General features: G+C 39.9%; 1 protein-coding gene across 1 annotated transcript in view; it reads left to right on the forward strand.

Moving 5' to 3' along the window:
• PTPN12 (protein tyrosine phosphatase non-receptor type 12) overlaps window positions 1-21399 on the forward strand; it is a 69701-nt gene that overhangs the window by 19613 nt on the left and 28689 nt on the right. The window contains exons 2-7 of the mRNA XM_052680889.1: window positions 11128-11236; window positions 14497-14573; window positions 15537-15632; window positions 16635-16673; window positions 17449-17520; window positions 19219-19278. Of these exons, the coding sequence (XP_052536849.1) occupies window positions 11128-11236; window positions 14497-14573; window positions 15537-15632; window positions 16635-16673; window positions 17449-17520; window positions 19219-19278 (453 nt within the window). The remainder of the gene's footprint in view (window positions 1-11127; window positions 11237-14496; window positions 14574-15536; window positions 15633-16634; window positions 16674-17448; window positions 17521-19218; window positions 19279-21399) is intronic.

Here is a 21399-nt window from a genome sequence, read left to right on the forward strand (position 1 = left end):
ATGGCTTTCTGCTCTGAGAATGGTGTTGGCTCCTACATTCCCTGTTCTTTCTGCATAGTCTGATGGAAAGGTGAGCTCTTTCAAACAGGGATGCATTTCTTAACCAGAAATAGACAGGTGGAACAGATATCCACAACTAGCATTGTAAAGTTTCTTTGCCTATTTATAAGTATCCTGGTGGTGATTGCTAGGGCTATTGCAGTTGAGGTCTTAGTACTAGTTTGTATCTTTCATGAGACTACTTCTTTCTGGCTCTTAAAATGCTATTGAACTCCATCATAAATAGCCTCTTTATAACTAGCACATTCCTTGGCTTCCAGACACAGCCTTGAAGAAGGAGTGAAAATAGTTCTAAGCGTGTTTTCTGCAGTTAATAGAAATGTATTTTCTACTTGATACCTTTATTTCCCCCTCCATCTTCTCTTTTTTTTTTTTTTTTTTTTTTTTTTTTCTTCATGTCAGCTACATACTTAAATAAACTCAGCTGTAGTATATATGTTACTGCATGGATGTACTGATATCAGAAGGGTGGTTTTGTGCTTAAGCCTGGAAACATAATGACTTTTTTTTTTTTTTTATGGGAGCACTCCTTAAAACCTTGTGGCTGCTGTATTTGCCAATTACAAACTAACATAACTAGTGAAGGGTATCCTCATCTTGCCTGCTGAATAACAGGGATTCTACACTTCCAAAAGTCTCTGCACATAGTGTATTTCTATATAAGTTCACGCCTGTTTCTGGGAAAAAGAGAAATTTATTGTTAGACTTCTGGTGAGAGAGGAAACCAATGCCCTTTTATTGCTCACATATCCAACGTCAGCATGTTTCACACTGAGCTCATGTCATCACATAATAATTCAACTGTGATTGAAGTTGAGTCACAGTTACTAAAGAAAGTCACGTAAATGAAAGAAGTAGCAAGTTTGAGTTCCACAGATGTTTCAGGAAGGTAATTTGGCCTCCAAGCTGGATTTTAGTTGCAATGCTTCTTGAACATACACAGCTATGCTTTTTATTAGAGGATTTGTTAGGCTCCTGCTTTTCAGCATCAAGTAGTTCTCTGTGAGCCTTGCTGGGCAATGCCTCTGTTTCAGCTCCATGGGCAACAAATAACTGATAAGAGCCATAGCAGCCACAGCTGACTTTGCTGCGGGGGCAAGCGGGGACAGGACGTAATACAGCTCAGCAGTGTGGTAAAGGCAGTGTGCAGTTGGAGTCTGACTATTATGTGAACCCTGTCCAAATATTTGACTGATGATCTTTGGAATGTGATGCCTCATTCTGCGTACAGTGAAGCCAACAGCAAGGGAGTGGTGAAGGATGTTGGGAAGAAGTTTTAACAGCAACAGATCGTTTAACCATGTTAATTCTCCCTGAAAAAGTTCACGAACTAAATGTTCTTCAAAGAAGGGGGCTGAGGTGATATCTACTTAGTTCCTAACGTTTCTAATTTGTCTGGGCTATACAGTATCTGTATTGTCTGTTTCAGCTCCTGCTTTCAGCATGCTTTTTGCTGTTTGGGGGTGTAATGTGCAGTAAGGCAGAAGCTCTGAAATGAAGGAGCTGTGGAGTTGCTGCCAATGGTCACTGGCTCTGCCTCTCGTACAGCTCTGAAGCTTGGGTTGATTTCAGATGCGTTACTGAGCTGGAGTGGAACCTCCTGCCTGTGGGGTGTTCTCTGAGGAGAAAATCTCAAGTCATGCTTAGGCACTTCCTTCTGTGCTTCCATGGCTTGTTTGTGGTAATGCTGCTACTCTGGCATCTGTTTTTATTCCATCATACCCCTCAGGTTTTGACTTCCCCATCAAAATTTAAGTGTGCTGTAGGAGAGGCAAGTAGGACAAGTCTCTGCTTTGATTTCTGTTTCTGCTGAAGGGCCTGCTCCAATTAGCGTCACTCAAGTGGTGACTCAATTCAGGTATGATACTGACAGTGTCAGCATCACATTCGGGACTGTCAGCATTTGACTTCAGAGCTAGGTCTGTCTGGGTGATGGTCTGTGCTGTGCTTTCCTCTCCTGGCTGAGGGAAGAAGAAAGGGAGTCTTTGAAGACAATTCTTACCTCTGTCTGTCATCAGTTTGGAGTTTAGAAATGAGCAAAAATGCTCCAGCTCTGCTGGAATGGAGTGGAAAGCTCATCCTACTTCTCTGAGTTGCTTTGGGCTCAGCTTCTCAGCAGACCTCCTCTCTAGTGCTGCAGGTTTTTCTCCTTGCTGTTGGTGACTGAAATGAGGATACTGTTCAAACTGCTCTGTACATCTGTATATATGGGTACATCTCTGCCTAACATCAGTGAAACTACTTGTGGTTATGCCGTATGAGCAGCTGAAATCATTGGGACGTAACAAGACTGAGCAGTCTTCCTCTTGGTTCTGGATGCCGTTCAGCAAGATGCTTGCATCATGATTCAGGGTTTTGGGTACATTCCCAGCTGACCTGTGGTTGTGCTGCTGAATCCAGCAGTGGTTCTGTGGGCTCTGTAAATGCCTGTGCTGAGTGCACATGCAGATGACATCTTGCAGAACAGCTACAATAAAGCAGCCTGTCCTCCTCCTCCCACCCCCAGTGTGCCTGAACCTTTTCTGTAGGAAGCTGCTGAAGGTGGGAGGGTTATTCCTCTTTGTACCCTTGTTGTGCTGTGGTACAGGGCTTCCTGCTGCTAAGGAAGTATGCATGTAATGAGAACCGAGCAGTCAGCCAATTCTTTGTGCCAGCTATTTACAGGCATCTTATGATAAGACCTTAAATTCCTAGTCGGAACTGAATGCAGATTCAACTGAAATGAGACTTAAATGTGTCTGTCAGTTTCTTGAACAAATCAGCTGAACTATTGGAATGCTGGCGGTAAAATTGTGTAGCACTGATAGAGTTGGCATCTACAGTCTCCTGAAGAAAAGGTTGCAAAAAAGGTTTGGAGGTGGGAAAACTTTCTTTTCTTCTTTAGTGCAAGATATGTGTTGTATTTGGTAGGTTGACATGCATAGCTATGTAGCAAGCTTTAAGAGTTCTTACAAAAGAAGTTGTTGTAATTTGTTTACATTAACATGAATATTAGTTCTTTTGAAAGCTTGCAGAAGGTTGTATGGAGGACAACTCAAGCACTTACTGTGTTGACTTGAAAGCTGAACTGCTTGTGAAGAAGGAATTGGTGAGAAGATTAGTATGACATACCAATCTTCATACGAAGATTGGCATATGTTGTATGTTACAGTTAGGTCAGTTTTGAACTGTATTTAATAGCTGTTTTTTTTTCACTAAGAAGCCCTTGGCTCTTTTTGCAGCCCTGCTGATTGATCCCAATGTAACACTTAATTAACTGGAGTGCTGTAAAAATGTTCTTAGAAATTGTTCTTAAATTGTAGCTTTCTGTAGGGACGTTACCTTTGTAATCACACAGCAAGGTAAGATGGATAAAAGCTGCATGCGTTCGAAGGAAGACTTGAGAAGAAATTCAGGGTTAGATGAGAATTTTTAATACACTTATTCTGACAGTGCACGCACAAAAATACTGGAACCTAAATGCTAAATGAGTAAGAGGATAGCAGCAAATCCAGTCACCTGGGAGTTATGCTCCTAAGCAGGAGGGTTCTCAGGGTATGAGTTCTGTTTCCTGGTGTCTTCGTGTTTTGTTTCCTTATTCTGTTTGTGTTTGTTTTCAAGAACTGAGAATGTTGTGGCCTGTTGGACAAACGTGAGGTTACTTCCGTTAGGAATTATTGCTGTTAGGAATTATTGCTGAGCTCCTTTCGTACTGTTAAACACCATGTTATTTGTGGGATGTGCTAATTATAAATGCCTTTCTGTTTTTGCACTGAGACGTGTTTCCTAGACTTCAAACCAAAAGTCAGACTGCTTCCTCATGACATATTTTCACATTAATGGAGATGTTCTCATTAATGAAATCACAGAATTACAGGGGTTGGAAGGGACCTCATGAGATCACAGTATCACAGAATCACCCGGGTTGGAAGGGACCTCAAGGATCATGTAGTTCCAACTCCCCTGCCTAGCAGGGCCACCAAACATACACATTCAGATCAGGTTGCCCAGGACCCCAACCTGGCCTTGAACACGTCCAAGGACGGGGCATCCACAACCTCCCTGGGCAGCCCGTTCCAGGGCCTAACTACTCTCCTTGTGAAGAATGATTGAGTCCAACCCCCTGCTAAAGCAGGTTCCCTACAATAGGTAGCAGAGTTAGACATCCAGTTGGATGTCCTAAAATATCTGCATAGAAAGAGTCTCCACAACCTCTCTGGGCAGCCTCCTCCAGTGCTCCATCATCTTTATCATAAGGAAGTTCTTCTGCATGTTTGTATGGCACTTACTATGTTCCAGTTCCAGGCCATTGCTCCTTGCTGGCCATGCTTTTATAATGCATCCTAGGCTAACTCCTTGGCCAGTTCATCACTCACTGTGATTGCTGGTGTTCTGCCAGCTGTGTTGTCCTGCACATTTTCACTTGACGCATTTGTAGCAATAGATCATGCTAACGCAACTGCTCCATTCAGGGATAGAAAAATTACAACTTCAGTTTGAATGTGCGAATTAAAATGCTGTGGAGCTTCTAAAAACATCTGAAGTCATATGTTAGTAACTTAACACAGGATAGTGAAGTTTTGGTAGTTCAGTGTTTTGCTTTATCTCCTTTAAGCAGGGGGTTTCCTTGTGTGTGCTGTCTGCCTTGGCTAATGCTTCTTTACTGAATTTAAATCTCTAAATGATGCAGTAAGGTGAACTCTCTGAGAAAACAGCCGGCCAAGTTCAGATAACACAATGCAATATGCCACCTAATAGTGGAACAGTGTGGATCCCAGTTTGCTACCTAATTGTAGAGGGACTTCTCTTTTATAGGGTTCGCACAAGCTTCCTTGAACACAGTGGAGGTTTTCAAATGAGCTGTCTTCCTGCAGTGAAATACAGAAGATGGAACTCTCAGTGGAATCTCTACATCACTCCTGCCTATTAATCACTTCAGCAGTCCTTTGGAGGAGTGCCCAGAGCTCGAGTGTCAGCGGGTTTTGCCAGAAGGGAGAGCTGAGGTAGTACGGGCTCCCTCAGAAGTTTGGTTCTTCCGATCAGTTCAGCTTGCAATCTGTCTTAGCTGGCTGAAACCACAACGCAGTCCTATTTTCAGGGCTTTGTTTCAGAGAAATGGGTTCAGTCTGAACTATTTCTTACAGCCAAAGCCATGCGGAAGTGTTGAGATGCAGTGAAGCTTTTTTAATAGAATTGGATCATTTTCCTGTCATTGTTTATACTGAGTTTTTGGGAAAGCTTTTTCCTTGCAGCACGAAGTCTAGAAATTCTTAAAAATAGTTCTTTGCAAGCTGACAGGAATAACTGGGAAAAGACTGACATTTGCCACAGGCATGGGCTGTTTTTCAAATGCTCCCAAGGCTCAGTGGGAAAAGGCATAATCCCAGAAATGCCCCGTGCTTCCTGTGCTGGCAGTGATAAAAGGCAACCAGGTCTCTGCACGTGTTCCTTCCTGTGCAGCCCGGAGCTGCAGAGGTACCCATGGCTCCTTGGAGAATCCATGCTACAGCTGAGCTCATTCACATCATCCTGCCCTGGTGTTTCCCAGAGCTCTGGGTGATCAGAAAATGATGTGGGGAAACATCAGTTAGATTTGGAAGGACTGTAGGCTGGAATACTTGCAGAACCAAGATGGTTTTAGGAGGGTTCCTTACAGGTATACTTTCCTCTCTGCAAAAGAGGACTGGGAATTCTGCTTTAGTAAAGCGTATTAAATTACTGGGAGGAGAGCACAGCTGAACATCACGCACGTGTTTTTATTCCCCTGCATGCCAGTAAGCACAAAGAAATGTTAAGCTTATGCTGGAAAGAGCTGTCTTAGGAAATGAGTGCATTAATACATCATTTCTTTTCAAGTGTTTCCTGGTGTTGTTTTATGCTTCGACTATTAAAAGAATTATTATAGAAAATTTCCTTCAGTGTTCAGATTTTTTAAGTATTTGATACACTGTAGTGAATTTTGAGAAGCAAAGTACATTCTTGTGTGATCAGTGCTGTCTCCCAACCCCGCTGCCACAGCTGTCCATATGGAACCTATGAAGCCTGTGGCTGTTGCCTGTTATCATGTGGCAAGTGGGTTGTGGAAGCCTTGGAGCACTCCAGCAGCTGAGTTTAATGCTGTTATGTGCTGTTCCTTAGGTACAGTCAGAACAGCAATGCTTGCTTCAATCTGCCTTTTGTGCTGAGGTTTTGGAAAGTAAGTCTTAGGAGAGTTGCAGAGGGTTTTGAATAAGCAAATTCCTGGTGAATATTTTTCACGTGTCCCTTATGGAGGATCCCAAGAAAGAGGCACAAGAGCTTAGATAACTTAAATAAGGTTCAAGTTTTCAAAGTGAGTATAAATATTTTCCACAAACAGCATTTTTCTAGAATTAAGCTGTATGTCTTAACAGAATCATAGAATGACTTGGGTTGGAAGGGAACCAAGGATCAACAAGTTCCAACCCTCTGCCACAGGCAGGGCCACCAATGTCCGATCTGGTACTAGACTAGGCTTCCCAGAGCCTGTCCAACACATCCTGGAACACCTCCAGGGATGGAGCATCCACAGCCTCTCTGGGCAGCCTGTGCCAGCATCTCACCACTCTCTCTGTAAAGAACTTCCCCCTGATATCCATGCTAAACCTTTTCTCCTTGAGCTTAAAGCCATGCCCCCTGTCCTATCACCTGAGTAAAAAGTTGATTCCCCTCCTTTTTATAATCCCCTTTTAAATACAGGAAGGCTGCAATTGAAGTCTCCTCACACACAGCCTTCTCCAGGCTAAACAAGCTTGACTTTGTAGGGAAGTGCTCCAGCCCTCTGATCATGCTAGTGGCTCTCCTCTGGACCCTCTCCAGCAGCTCCCTGTCTTTCTTATGCTGGGGACTCCAGACCTGGACACAGTACTCCAGATGGGGCCTCACAAGAGCGGAGTAGAGAGGGACAATCACCTCCCTGTCCCTGCTGGCCACCCCTCTTCTAATGGAGCCCAGGACACCACTGGCCTTGCGAGCTGCAGCACACTGCTGGCTCATGTTCAGTTTTTCATGTCACGCTTTCTGGAGTGTGAAATAGACACACAGTGTTGACTGTGAAAGTCAGAAATGTTTTTTAAACTGACTGGACGCAGTTATTTTTCGTGCAGTAGGATTCCATGTGTTGGATTTCAAGAGTTGGTTTGTCTCACTAAAAACACTGAAGTAGAACTTTAATCATATTACAGAATATAAAACCACAGTGGAAGTTGGAATTAGGCTTCTGAAACCCACCTTGTTCCAAGGACTCGCCCCAGCCCTCACGGGGTGTTTGTCACCATCCCAGTAACCACAGCCCAGTGTGCAAGCAGAATTAAACTCGAGTATTTTTAAATGAGAATGAAAGTTAAGGCCTTGTGAATGTAGTTCTTTGTCACAAACATTTGGTTACTTTTTGTCAACTTTATTCTTAAAGGAAGATGCGATTGAAGGTTTGTGAGGTCCTGGAATAGCTGTTGTGGTGAATGTGGAAGGGGTGTGGGGCTGGTCTGTGTCCCTGTGTGTGGCTGTGCGTCTCCTGGCAGTTCCACTGCCTTACTTAGCCCAAGTGAGCGTTGCTTTGTATTGCAGACAGCTCTGTATGATGAATTAGCATGAAAGTAGACCGTGACAGATCTCACTGGATATCTTTCATTGATTTAACGTAGTCTGAACAAAATTCTTTCTCTCTCTGCCCTGCCATTACCCCGTTCTGTCACTGAGCACATTCTCCTTGCTCTGGTCACTCCAGGCTGTAGCCTAGGAAGCACAGCATCTCTTGCACCCTGAAGCAGGCTGTGTGCACACTACAGTGCCTTTGTGCAGAAGCCTCCTTTTGCATGCAGTGTGAATTCTGCTCCTGTGGTCCAGCATTCCTCCTGGTGATTCAAGGCTGTTTTCAGAATTCTTTCCTCACTTTTAAGTGAAGACATTCCCTTCAGAAGCATAAAGTAGGTACTATTCTGTGTAGCTCAGAATACTACGCTAAAGAAGTATAAAGATACTTATTCTTTTTTGGTTGCTGTCATGGCTGTGCTTACTTACCTGCTATTACCCATATCACAAAGCAGCGGACAAATATGCGTGACAAGAATGAATCCAAAAGTAATTTAGGAACAGAGATGTGTATTCTGCCACATTTCTTTCCTGGTTTTTGCCTCAGAGCTGGCCTGTGCTAGTCCTGCTTTCCACTCTGTTTTGCAGATTTTGTAAGGCAAAAGGATATGATGAATTATCTCATTGGTCTCCAGGGAATGCAAGTTGGTACTGGGCCATTTCTGGTGCTTTCACCTTGCAGTAGATCCATACTATACCCTATACAGTTTTTTTTTTTCTTGCCCACCTTTGAAATAGGCATAGCTTTTTGATACCTGTTATTTCTCCTGTACCACTTCCTCAGGTGTCTTTTTTCACAGAAAACAACTTCTGCTTCTATTCATAGTGTTTAGAGGTTTCTTTTCCCTCTGGACTCTACTCTGTTACTTTTTCTAAGTGCAATCAAAGCACTTGTCCCAGAAAAATAAGAGGAGATGAAAAATAAAATATTGAGATGAGGAGCATATTTGTGGCTATGCTTGGGAAGAATCACTTTCTTTTTGTGGGGTTTTGTGTTTTTTGGATTGGAGGCTCATCACTTCTTTCAAGCTACTTTTCAGTCTTACAATTGTTGGCTGATATAGCTGAATTATATTTGCTATTTGTAGACTCCCGGTTCAGTGTCCAGTCTTAGCACTGCCAACTTTTGTTTTAATTTGACAAAGGTAAGGGCAATGTTAAATAGGGCAGTGAGTCCTGTGTGCATTTTTAAGAGGGAATGTTTTGCTCAGAGGGCAGCGAGGAATGGCTGCCCAGAGAAGCTGTGGGTGCCCCATCCCTGGGGGTGTTAAAGGCTGGGTGGGATGGATGGGGCTTGGGGCAATCTGATCCAATGGAGGTGTCCCTGACCCATGACAGAGGACTGGAAGTGGATGGTCTTCTAAGGTCTCTTCCAACCCACACAGTTCTGTGATTCTGTGGTTCACCATTCCCTGCTATTCTTTGTCTGTACCATGTCATAAACTAGTGTTCTCCAATTGTCTACTATATCACAGAAAATCCCAGAATCACCAAGGTTGAAAAGACTTACAAGATCATCCAGTCCAACCATCCACCTGTCACCACTAGTTCTCACTAAACCATGTCCCTCAACACAAAATCCAAATGTTCCTTGAACACCTCGGGGTCAGTGACTCCACCACCTCCCAGGGCAGCCCATTCCAGTGCCTGACCACTCTTTCAGAGAAGTACATATGCGGGTTGTGAATTTGCTTTTGGTGATGCGAAGGTTAGCATGGTCTGCGTGGAATCTTCTTGCCTGGGACTGTTAACACGTCTGCTCAGGAATCAAATCTTTCTATTTGTTGTATAATCTTTTCAGGTAATATATTTAGCGCTTTGGTCAGCATTTGGTCAGAGTTTCTGTTCCACCTAACATTGTAAGTTTTACAAGAATAGTGTTAAAAAACAAGCAAGCAACAAAAGAAAACAATGCACTAATTCCATTACTCGTCCTGGCATTCAGTGGCTTCATCTGACATAAAAGTTCTCTTTTTATAGAGAATTATAGAGCTTCTCTATATGCTTTTTTTAAACAGTCTTTATTTTTGCTCTGTAAACACTACTTTTATGGACTTGCGTGCGTATTAGGAGAATCCATGCAGTTTCTTTCCATCATTTACATGTTTTTCACTGTGTCCAAATTTCATGGAAGGATTTTTCTGTAAGTAGCAGAAATACTAAATTTCTTTCTTTCCTTTCTGTTTTTTCTGGAGGAGTTATTGAAGGGAGTTGAATTACCAACTCATTTTTCCTTTTTGGTTAGGCTGATTGCAGTGATTCTTCCAAGTGTTTTTGTAGTCTTAGAAGAATTCAGGAAGAAAAGTGCCTTTCCAACTGGTTCAAGAGTCCTGTCTGCATGTTGTTGTGCAATCTGTGACAAACACAATGTGCGTTTCTGATTAACAACCAGCCTTCCACAATTCCACAGCCTAAAAGAAAACCATAAATGTTTCGAGAGTTCAGGACTGATTTTCAAGCATCAAAGATGAAGGGGAAGCATGAGCAACCTGTATCCCACTCCCTGCACAGGACCCCCCTCACTGGAAATACTGACTTCTAAAATTCTGTCTTCCTGCTGCCCGTTCTGTGTGCTGCTCCCCTGGCAGTGACAATAGTGACTGTTTAGCAACTACTGGTGTTGGCTGGAAGCCAGCATTTTCTTTTTGAGGCCATCAGGTTCCTTTTTAAATCCCTGTGTCAATTCAGAATAAGATTAGGTACTTTTCTCCCTTCTCAGTTTAAGGTTGCAAGTACATAACTTGAGTGGGATGAATGAAGCTGTACTGCTTTTATTTCCTGCACTGCAGGAAGGGATGAGAGAGTTTTTATTAATAGAGGCTTTGCTTATTTCAAATCTAGAAGATTTGCAATAGGTGCAGAGTGAGAAGGTTAGAAGGTTCAACAAACCTTCTGTCACCCACTTCATTGAGAACAGCGTATACCTGAGCAGCAGGGCCTTTGAAAGAAAGACCAGAGAAATCTGGATGAGCTTGAAACTCAGTGGGAGTTGAGTGTTGGGAGCTGGTAGCTGCCCAAAGCCAAGTTCTTCCTGCTCAGTTGTCAGTGTGAGCTCAACAGCAAAATAACAGCTGTTCTTAAGCCAGCATGATCTATGATGTTCCTCCGGGAATCCTGGACAATAACAGATGTTTGTTTCTCACATGTATTCTTGATAATGCACTCCTTATTCCCTAACATGGCAGTGTGTGTTCTCATTAAAATGCAGCTGTGTGACCACAGTCTAGCAGCTTATTCAGAGTTCTGTATGGAGTCTTTCCAAGTTGGTTGTAAACTGCTGTTGAGCAAAAAGTACCTACTGGGTAATCAGGCTTAAAAAACAACAACAACAACAACAACAAAAAACTGGTGAAAACTGTAAAGATGTAGGGAAAGTTTTTTTGAGTGATCTGTTTATCCATATACATCTATGAAGTTGATACTTAACCATGTCTCTATTGCCTTAAGGCTTGAAAAGATAACATAAATGTTTTATTTCAGAGATTAAGAAGATTATCCACAAAATACAGAACAGAGAAGATCTATCCAACAGCCACTGGTGAAAAGGAAGAAAATGTGAAGAAGAACAGATACAAGGATATATTACCATGTAAGTCTTATTTGTTTGTTAATAGAGGATAAAGGAAGGATAATAGAGGATAAAGTACTCTTAATGTACTCTAAATTTCGTTATTTAGTTAACAACAACAAACAAAATTAGAGATGCTTTGAAAGATCATTTTCTTGGAGTTTTTATTTTTAACTTGGCAGGCAAAGTGGAGATTTATGTATTTTGCTGGGGGAGTTGTCACCCAAATATACAATATTCGCTGGGTCTCAGGCCATATCAAGCTGAGGCTTTCATTTTAACTCAGAATAATCCAGGACCTTACTGTGTCCTCAACTGTATGTATCGTCATTTTCATGATGGAAAATGAACATCCGTGTAAGATCTCACTGAGATTTTAAGGAAGCCCATGTTTATGGTTTGAAGTAGAATTGATCTTTTCTTGCTGGTTCATACTCTGCAAGCCATGTCTGAGAGCTATCAATGTTGAGTATCTTCTGTTTGTATTTTGCTGTGGCCCAAGTAAAATGGTTTCATGTTCAAGCACACAAAATGTGACTCAGAGCAGAATTTTAAATTCTAAAACCAAGTATATAGTTATAACAGATCTTGTGACAGGATTGTGTGTTGCAAGTTCACTTTGTGCATCTCATGATGCCACACATCTCAGCAGTTCTTGCTGTGCTCTCAATATGAGTAACTGTCAGCAAGATTAAAGGCTGGCCTTCTGACAAGTGCCATTTTTCATATCCCAGAAGATTAACGACAAGTCTGTTCCACTTAGCTCTCTCAGAAGTGTTTGAAGGCTTATAATCCATTTGAAGCTGAAAATGTTCTTAGGCATCATTAGCTTTCGGCTTCAAGATATAGTCTGGTAATAAACTCTGTGTTTCAGACTGTGGTGTATTTGTGGGTTTCGTTTCTCTAGAGATGGAGTTTTTACCCGTTTCCAGAGCTTGGAGCTGTGCTTCCAGCAGTCAGCTTAGGCACAGCCACAGGCCCCAGATTGCTTAACAAGGTGCGCATAATGGCTGCTGCTGTGGTGAGAAGGCAGGACATGCACGGCACTGAACTCAAAAGCAGAAAAACAGTGAGATGTTATTGGGCTTTGTTTTAATTTGTGAGGAAAAATGTTAAATGGGATCAGTGAGAGAGAGGAAGTTGTTGTTATGATACCTTTATTCTGCTTATTCCTTGCAGGCTTATTGATAATTAGATAAAAATACAAGAAAAAATCTGTAGCACTGAAGCTGAATCCATGAGTCACAACAGCCATTGTGGCAATAAGAGGCCATAGGTAGAATGAGGGATGAGCTTTTCTTTTAGTACATCGAAAAAATCAAAGCATGAGGCATTAGGATCTGAAAGAATATACAGTGGGGAAAATGAGCAAACCTCAAAGCTGATGATGAGGAAATTGAAGGTAAACATTCAGTTGAAGTGAGAATATCTTTGAATGCCAAAAAGTTCTAGCAGTGAAGTGATGGGTGACCAGCTTGACAGAGAAACAAAATCCAGAAGATGTTAGTGAGGAAGAATGGGTATGGTACTTATTTTTGTAAATACAGAAGGTAGCTTACAAATGCAGCTTAATAGGAGATTAACCCTGTGTATCAGAAATGGTTACTACTACCAGAGAGATCAGTTCTTCAGTACTAACTTGATGCAGGCTTCAGAGTAAATGCAGTATGACCATGCGTGCTCTTTTACTAAGCCATCCTTAATGACACTCAAATTAACCGTGGTGTTCACTGATTACTTGAAGACACCAATTTGTAATTCTGAGCAGAGCCTCTAAGCTATGTATAAAGCTCAAGAAAAAAAAAATAAAAGGCAAAACCAGTTAATCTCCTGAACCTGGAGCTTGCTTTAGGATTTCCTTTGGAGAATTGTGTTTTGAAGCTAAAACGGGAGAAGAGCTGAGCTGTGGCAGATGAAGGAAGGCTGGAAGTGCTGACATCTGGCAGCTGCTTTAGAATTTTGGATCTACTGTGCCCTCATTAGCCTATAGTTTTAATTACTTTAATCCATCACTTAAGAATACTTTTTACTATTACATTTGTGAGATCACTGTAAAAGTGTGAAATCTTTATAAATATACACTGTACATATGATAGTGTATTACAGAGTAGTATGTTGTAATGGTTTCTCTGGGTATTTATTTTAGTATTGCCTTTGCATTCATTGAGGTTTGTCCAGTTTTAGGAAGCAACACACAGTGACACAAATGTTTTCTGCATGTTATCAGGCTCTGGAAAGAAATTCCTTGTCTTGGGATTTTTGGAAGAGTTTTCAGTAGAGAATTAACACTCAGCACGTACTTCTTGAGGGCACTTATATTATCAGTCATGTTTTGCACCAACAAAACATCCCGACACCCCAAAACCATTCCTGTTTCTTCTTTTTGGATGGACTTGTTCTTTGTTTTTTATTTAATTTAGACTCTTAGTAGAATTTCAGCTGCCTTATGGCTTAGGAATCAACCCTGGAAGCAGGAAGTATTAGAAACTACTTGGGCAGATACTGTTTCTGCATATACTGTATGTTCTCCAATTCAAATCTATAGGGTACTTTCTTCATTCTTAATTTCCAATTTATTGTGGTGCTACATTAAATTGGTTCTTATTGTGGAGACGTTTTGAATGATGTGTTGGTGCTTTCTAGGAAACGCTGGTATCAGCCAAAATGTTGGCAGAACAAATTAAGTAGTAAAGGATATTTTTAAAAGATTTCTGGGAATTTTGATCTCCAAAGATGTATTCTTACAGGAAATGTTCTCAGAGATGTTCCTTAATGACCAGTGTTGAAATTTGAAATGTCAAAATCTTGTAAATGAAGGAGTTGGCTGCTTCAGGTTAAGCAGGGAAGGGTTCTGTGCCGCAGCCAAGTGCCCAGCCCGGTGTTTGAGGAGCAGAGGTCAGGCTGTGCTGAAACAAGAAGCCACAGTGCATGTGTAGTACTGTAATAGCTGATGGCCTACTGAGACCTGCCCACAGCTTTAACTAGGCAGGTAGTTGTGCTTTACTCTTTCAGCTTTATGGATACAGGAGGCGTTTGTTTAGTTCTGTCCATCGTGGTCTGTGATAATGTTGTGTGACTGCCACTTGGCTTACTTCTAATCAATTGAATTTCAGGTTTATTTCATTAATGGACCTGTTTCTGTGATGCAGGTTTTTGGGAACACTTTTTCAAGGGTTAATATGTCCTTCTGATACTCTATTCACAGTGTGTTCCATATTTACTGCTATGTATTGATTTACATGTTGTAATTCTTTACGTTAAAAAATATATTCTTCTTTCAGTTGATCACAGCCGAGTTAAACTGACCTTAAAAACTCCCCCCCAAGATTCCGACTACATCAATGCAAACTTTATTAAGGTATGAATTATTATCTTTATGGGTTTAAAATTTGGTCGAAGCTTTTATTTCAGATCAGTGCAGCTTTTATGTTTTACACTGAGATTAGAATTCAGAGCTGGGAGGAAAAAATGTTTTTTACTGTGGCTTAAATAAAATTTACAAGCCTAATGTCATTTATAGGGCAATATTGTAACTTATATTGCTTCAGGTTTAAACATAATATTGAAAAATCTCATTTTATGGTGACAGACAACCAAACTGGAACTTCATACCATAGCAAAGTTTAGATAGAAATATTTTGAACAATTGATGCTGTTGAAAATGCTAGATATTAAGAGAAGCTTTTTTAGAACATAAGTGAGGCATTGTGTGTGACAAACTGTGCCTGCTTCTATGCATTCTTAATGTCTGTGGCAGTAGTAGTTGTACCTAACACTCTTAAAACCAAGGCGCTGTAAATGTCTTCAACCTTTTTATATAAACACTTCAAAATCGTTGGTTTTTGAAATAATTGTATTCCTTGCATTTTTCAAAGGGAGTGCTTTAACAGAAAAAGAAATATTCCAAAGATTTCACAGAATCGTAGGGGTTGGAAGGGACCTCCAGAGATCATCAAGTCCAACCCCCCTGCCAAAGCAGGTTCCCTACAGCAGGTCACACAAGGAGGCATCCAGGCGGGTCATGATGACCATGACATGAGTAATAAACACTGCAGACTTACACCTTTCAGGAGTGCAGCATACAAAATTGTTAAACTCAATGCTTTCTGTTGCAGTCTCTGCCACTACAGTAGCTGTTATCTTAGGCTTGAAATCACTGGCAAAATTATGACTAATGTCAACTGGATTCCTATTTCATGTTCACCTTTCCTGTTGGATCAAAATCAGAATTCTAATTTTACATAATTATAAATGAAAGCTTTTTATTCAGTGCAGATAAATTGTCTTTGTAAACAATAATGGTTCCTTTGTGCTGTCCTAGGGAGTACATGGGCCGAAGGCGTATGTTGCTACCCAGGGACCATTAGCAAATACAGTAATAGATTTCTGGAGGATGATATGGGAATACAACGTGGCTGTAAGTACCTACTTAAAAACAGGAATTGTGTATTACCCTATTTCATGGTACATCGATTGTATTTCTTGTTTGAGCTAGCTATTAACAAGAATTTTGATGGTAATTTAGTAGAGGTTTGTCTCAGAATGCTACTTAAACTACAAAATTAACATCTGTGTGTCGTTATTCAATTCAATAATGTAATAAAATGTAATAATTTGATTATATATGAAATCGTGTTTTTTTATGAACAGTTCAGTACTGAATCCCTTCTCCTCCAAGAGACCGTGCCATTTTGACTCTTAATGTGGACAGACAATCAGATGCAGAAGGAGCATTAGAAACAAAAGGAGTGTCTAACTTTTAGTTATGCTAATTCTGGATAACTTGTTTTTCTGAATTTTCTGAATCTCTTCAAACAGTTATTGTCAGGAGTTAAATTTTAAGTACTATTCAAATTGGATTCAACGAAGAAATTTTTGTTTCTAAATTTTTTGTTTTTGGTTTGTTTTTTACCAGACCCTTTAAAGATAGCTGCTTACTATTGTAACAAGTAGGTACTTTGTGGTGTTTTTTGGTGGTGTTATTCAGATTATCGTACCTGAAATTTCTTTGCCTAAGCAATCTTGGTTTAGTTTTTGACATCGTTTTTTGCACTGATTTAAGAAAGCAGTCTGTATTGTTATAAACAGATACAGCAGTGTTTTTTCTTATATTTAGCAAATGGTTCTGCATTGTTACAGTAGTACAGTCTGGCTAAATGAGTAAGATACTTATATGGGATTGCAGTGATTTCAAATGATCCAATTAGGCAGGCTTTTAATATTTTATTAGTGTTTTGGCTTGTTTTGTGCAGAATAGAACTCGGACACTATTTTAGTATTAAAAGAATGTGCAGCTACAGATCAGTTCCTTCAGTAGCAGCCAGTTAAGGAGTATCTGTATTGTCTTAGCTAAAAGCAAGCAGTAAAGTATTTGTGATCTTTCTTCTATCTAAAGCTAGCTAACATTTTTCCCTTTCAGATAATTGTAATGGCCTGTCGAGAATTTGAAATGGGAAGGGTAAGTGTACTAAATACAAAACTAAGTGAGCAGTTCCTGTGTAGGACAACGTCATTACCTTTTAAACTGCGTGTGTGAATTCTGTAACTATAAAAGTAATTTGATTGAATAAGAATACACTTATTCCTATGCACAGAAGAAAGGATGAATGTGACTGCTCTTCTTTGTTCATAGTGTTGTGTTATGGTCTAGGAGTTCCGTCAGGATGTGCATTATGTCTCTGTATACAGAACTGAACTGATGGTCTGTTTCTGCTCGTGTTATTTTGAATTAAAGAAGTACATCTTAGTGAGATGTATGCCAACTATCAAAACACCAATTCCTTCAGAATTTCCTCTCAAAATTGATACAGCTGCAAAAACAATCCATCTTTTAAAATCTATTCTTAAGACCTGAGAGGAAGAAAAGCGCTCCGCAATTCTTAACTCTGATCTTGAGCAAAAACTAGATTAGCTCTTATTGCCTTCCTCTGTACAATGGATGCATGCTTGCAAATATGCAGGCAGTACTGAAGTTCATGTTCTTATTTACAAAGACTCCACAGGCTGTATTTATTGATTTAGTTCTTGTGGGTTTTTTTTGTTGTGTTTGTTACACCAAAACAAAGGACTCCTTACTTTCTTAAGAGACAGCTTCAGCTGAAATAGAAGAAAATAGAATGAAATAGAAGAATAGAAAACAAGGCATTAGTAACTGTCATTTTGTCTGCTCTTTCTGTTGTTAACCATCTTTCAATATCATGTACCAACTAAATTAGGGTTCTTTGCTTCAACAGAAAAAATGTGAACGTTACTGGCCATTGTATGGAGAAGCAGCAGTAACTTTTGGACCATTTTGTGTTTCATGTGTAAGTATTAAGCTTTATAAAAGAGTTTTGCTCCATTAGCTTATAGTAGGTACCCAACTCGTGTCAGGCCTTGTAGTCTGGAAGAAACATTCAGTTGTTCAATATCAAATTTTACTGAAGACACAAAAGAAAATGATGGAGGGTGGTATGTGCATGTAAGTCTTACAGGATTTTTGAATTCACTGTGATTTTATTAAGCGGAGGTCATGTGCATTGGCTTTGTTTCTTTTTGTGCCATTTCTTTAACTTTACATCACGTAGTTTTGAATGTCTGTAGCTGATCAAGAATGTAGATAATATTCAAGTAGCTGTTTCTTTACATTATCGCTTATGCTTTCTAGATGTGTAAGAGGAATAAAAGTAACACTGCATTGGTTTACTTTTTTTGAGGAACATGAAGTTAGGTATCATAAATAGAGAAAGTAGAAACTAGACTTTTTCTTCTCTTCTGACAGTATCTTTAGGTTTATAGTGGTAACCTGGCTTGTATCAGAAATAGTGCTAGGAGCAGGAGCAGGGAGTTTATCGTTACTCTGTACTCAGCACAGTGAGGCCACACCTTGAGTGCTGTGTTAGGTTTTGGGCTCCTCATGGCAAGAAAGACACTGAGGCCCTGGGGTGTGCCAGAGAAGGGCAAGAAAGCAGCTGGTGGGGGGTATGGAGCACAAGTCTCATGTGGAGCAGCTGAAAGAACTGAAGTTTAGTCTGAAAAAGAGAAGGCTCAGGGGAGACCTTACGGCTTTTTACAACTGCCTGAAGACAGGTTGTGGCGAGGTGGTTTCCGACATAACTAGTGATAGGACTGGAGTGAATGGCCTCAAGTTGTGCCAAGTGAGGATTAGACTGGACATTTAGAAAAATTTCTTCTCTGAAGGAGTGGTTACATGCTGGAACAGGCTGCCCAGGCAGGTTGTAGTGTCACTGTCACTGGTGGTGTTCAAGAAATGTTGATATGTGGTACTAGGAGACATGGGTTAGTGGAGAGAGAGTGGTGAGGTGCTGGAACAGGCTGCCCAGAGAGGTTGTGGATGCCCCGTCCCTGGAGGTGTTCAAGGCCAGACAGGATGGGGCCCTGGGCAGCCTGGTCTGGTATTAAATGGGGAGGTTGGTGGCCCTGCATGTGGCAGGGGGGTTGGAGATTCATGATCCTTGAGGTCCCTTCCAACGCTGGTCATTCTGTGATTCTCTGATTCTGTGATTCTGTCTTTTCTAACCTTGGTGATTCTGTGGTTCTATGATTGTTTGTGAGGTATTCAGGGTGTGAGTAAGAATGAGGTATGCAGGAGCATAACCACAGAAATAATTATAGGATTGTAAGATTGGTGTTTCCTGGGTGGGAAGTAGTACCTGGTTGCCTTTGTACACATCTGGTGATGTATCTTTGTTTCTTCCATAAATTGGGGCCCGTATATTGTATTTACTGACAGTTTCAGGTGCAAGTTATTCACTTGGAAAACCCCAGTTTTTATTTTAAGTGAAAGCAAAATCTTTCAGAAGTATATTGTTTGCAGCAAGATATGTTGCCTTTGGTTTAGAATCAACATTTTAATTGTCCATCTTTGGAAAAATAACAGATATGAGAACTGTAAATTAAAAAATGAAAACAAACACTGAGTTTGGATTTCAGTTATGTCCTGTATGTGTTCTAGTTACACGTTTGTCTCTTTTTTCAATTCATTACTGTTTTATCTTCTTTAGGAAGCTGAGCAAGCAAGAACAGATTACTTCATTAGAACGTTATTACTTGAATTTCAGAATGTAAGTACGTGAGGAATTCTGGTCTTATCTGTGATTTAATGGTTGCCTAGAAAGTTCTCTGCAGTGATACAGCGAATGGAGCTGAAGAAAATCTCTTCCCTTTTTTTTAGGTGATGATTCTGTATGTATGTAAATTGTCAAATGTAGAAATGATGTTAAAAACTACAGTACATAAGAAAAGAGTAGTGAAACTACATTTCTTTTTGGTTAGACAAAGGCATGTGGTCTTTATTATCATGCATTAACAGCTGGAAAGCTGCTGTGAACCTAGAAATATTTTATTCTTTACCCAAACTGAAAACCTGATCACAGGCTGAATCAAACTCGTCAAAAGAGACTGCTTCCTTTTAGCCTTTTTTTTGGGCTGAGTGTAAGTACTTGTTAGAATTCATTCCATAATTTTTAATCAAGAGGGGTTTTGCAATGCTAAGGGATATTTCTTATGCCCATTAATACACTTGTCTTGCTAAATAAAGCAAGAATGACAGTATCATGATTTTTTTTTTTTTCAAGATTTCTATTTGTAGCTTTGGGGGAAAATAAGTTTTTAGCATTTAAAATGGTAATATTTGTGAAAAATGTGGTATATTCTTACTGAAGTTGTGTTGTCTTTTTGGTTGGTGAAAGTCTGCAAGGGGAAACGTGGGAGAAATGTGTGTGATTATATAGAATGATAAAGTAGAAATGTACTTTTAAAAGAGAGCTAAGATGAATTTTTGAAGAGTTATCTTAGTGTTCACGAATATGTCTGGTAACTCAATTTGTATACAGTATTTGTTGGCAGTTAAGTAAGATTACAATTTGTCTGACTGTGGAAAAAATAGTTAATTTATCTTGGTTAAAGTCTTCAGTCCCAAGGAGCTGCTGTAAAGCATGAAATCTGCTTTGTAAACTGAATATCAGAAGTGTTGATTGTAAGAAGGAACTGTAACCCGTTCAGTGAAATAAGAACACTTGTATTTTCATGTAAAGGCTAAGAGTGAATGAACTTAAATGCCAAATTTGAGGTGAACTATTTTTCCTGAAAGGAATTCAGTAAACAAAAAAATAAACGTGTAACACTCCTGCAAAAACAGGAAGGTTGACAGTCTCTTTTAAAGAATGCTTGCCATCCTTTTTGGCATGATAAAGTAAGAAATAATCTATTGCAACATAACTCATGTTTATTTTCTGTATTCCATTTCAGTAACTGATATCACAGCAGTTGTCAAAGCCGCTTATTAATGCGGTGCCGTTTGAGGGGTGATTTGTGTTTGCTGTGGCTTCCTAGGTGTTGGCAGCAAGACGTGTGCAATTCATTTCTGATGGTGTTTTCTGAATGCTCACAGCTGACCATCCTATGAATTTTTTGATATGGCAGCAATTAACTGCATAACAGTAACTGGTTTTTGCAGCGTTTACTGGTATGGTGAATTAAAAACAAAACCGAAAAGATTAAAAACCCCAAGGCAGAATCAGGTATTTTTATTACCCAAATTTCGAGAACTGGTTACTTCAGAAACCATAAGGGGTTCCTTATTTGCTTGTCCATACCATACATGCAAATCATATTCAGTTGCTTGACTTCTGTATTTTTTTCAGGATTTCTTTGAGGTTTCATCCTCGTGATAATAAAAGATCTATGCTGTATATGTAAAACACACACTGACAGCAACCTACAGGCTTATCTTGAAGAATTCTAAATGTAGTCTTGGACCAGGGAGGTAAATCTGCTTTTGTGGCAGAAAGATCCTTCAACACACTTTCTAGAATGTTTTCTAGAATAAGGACAACTTTTGTCCCTTCTGCAGAATGTTCAGTGGGAGATCATTCAAAATACTGTGGGGGAAATTAAGTCATGTGAACATGGGAAGTTATCCTAATTGCCGTGAGGAAAACTAGTTTGAAAGCTGAAAATTATTATGAACTAAATCAACGGGCTTCTTAAAAAGTTACAATAAAGAGGACTATGAAGATTCCTTTTCATTTCTAATTTATATATAAAAAGCTTAGGTTTAGAAATTATTTTTTCTGACTGTTCTGCCGATGTGGAAAAATGACTCTTTAAATGTAATTAAGTGGAAGTTCTTGATGGACCATAAGTATTTGTCTTACCTGCCAATGACATTGATTTCACATAAT

Source organism: Tympanuchus pallidicinctus, unplaced genomic scaffold (genome assembly GCF_026119805.1).
Source record: "Tympanuchus pallidicinctus isolate F22 unplaced genomic scaffold, pur_lepc_1.0 scaffold19, whole genome shotgun sequence".
NCBI lineage: Eukaryota > Metazoa > Chordata > Aves > Galliformes > Phasianidae > Tympanuchus > Tympanuchus pallidicinctus.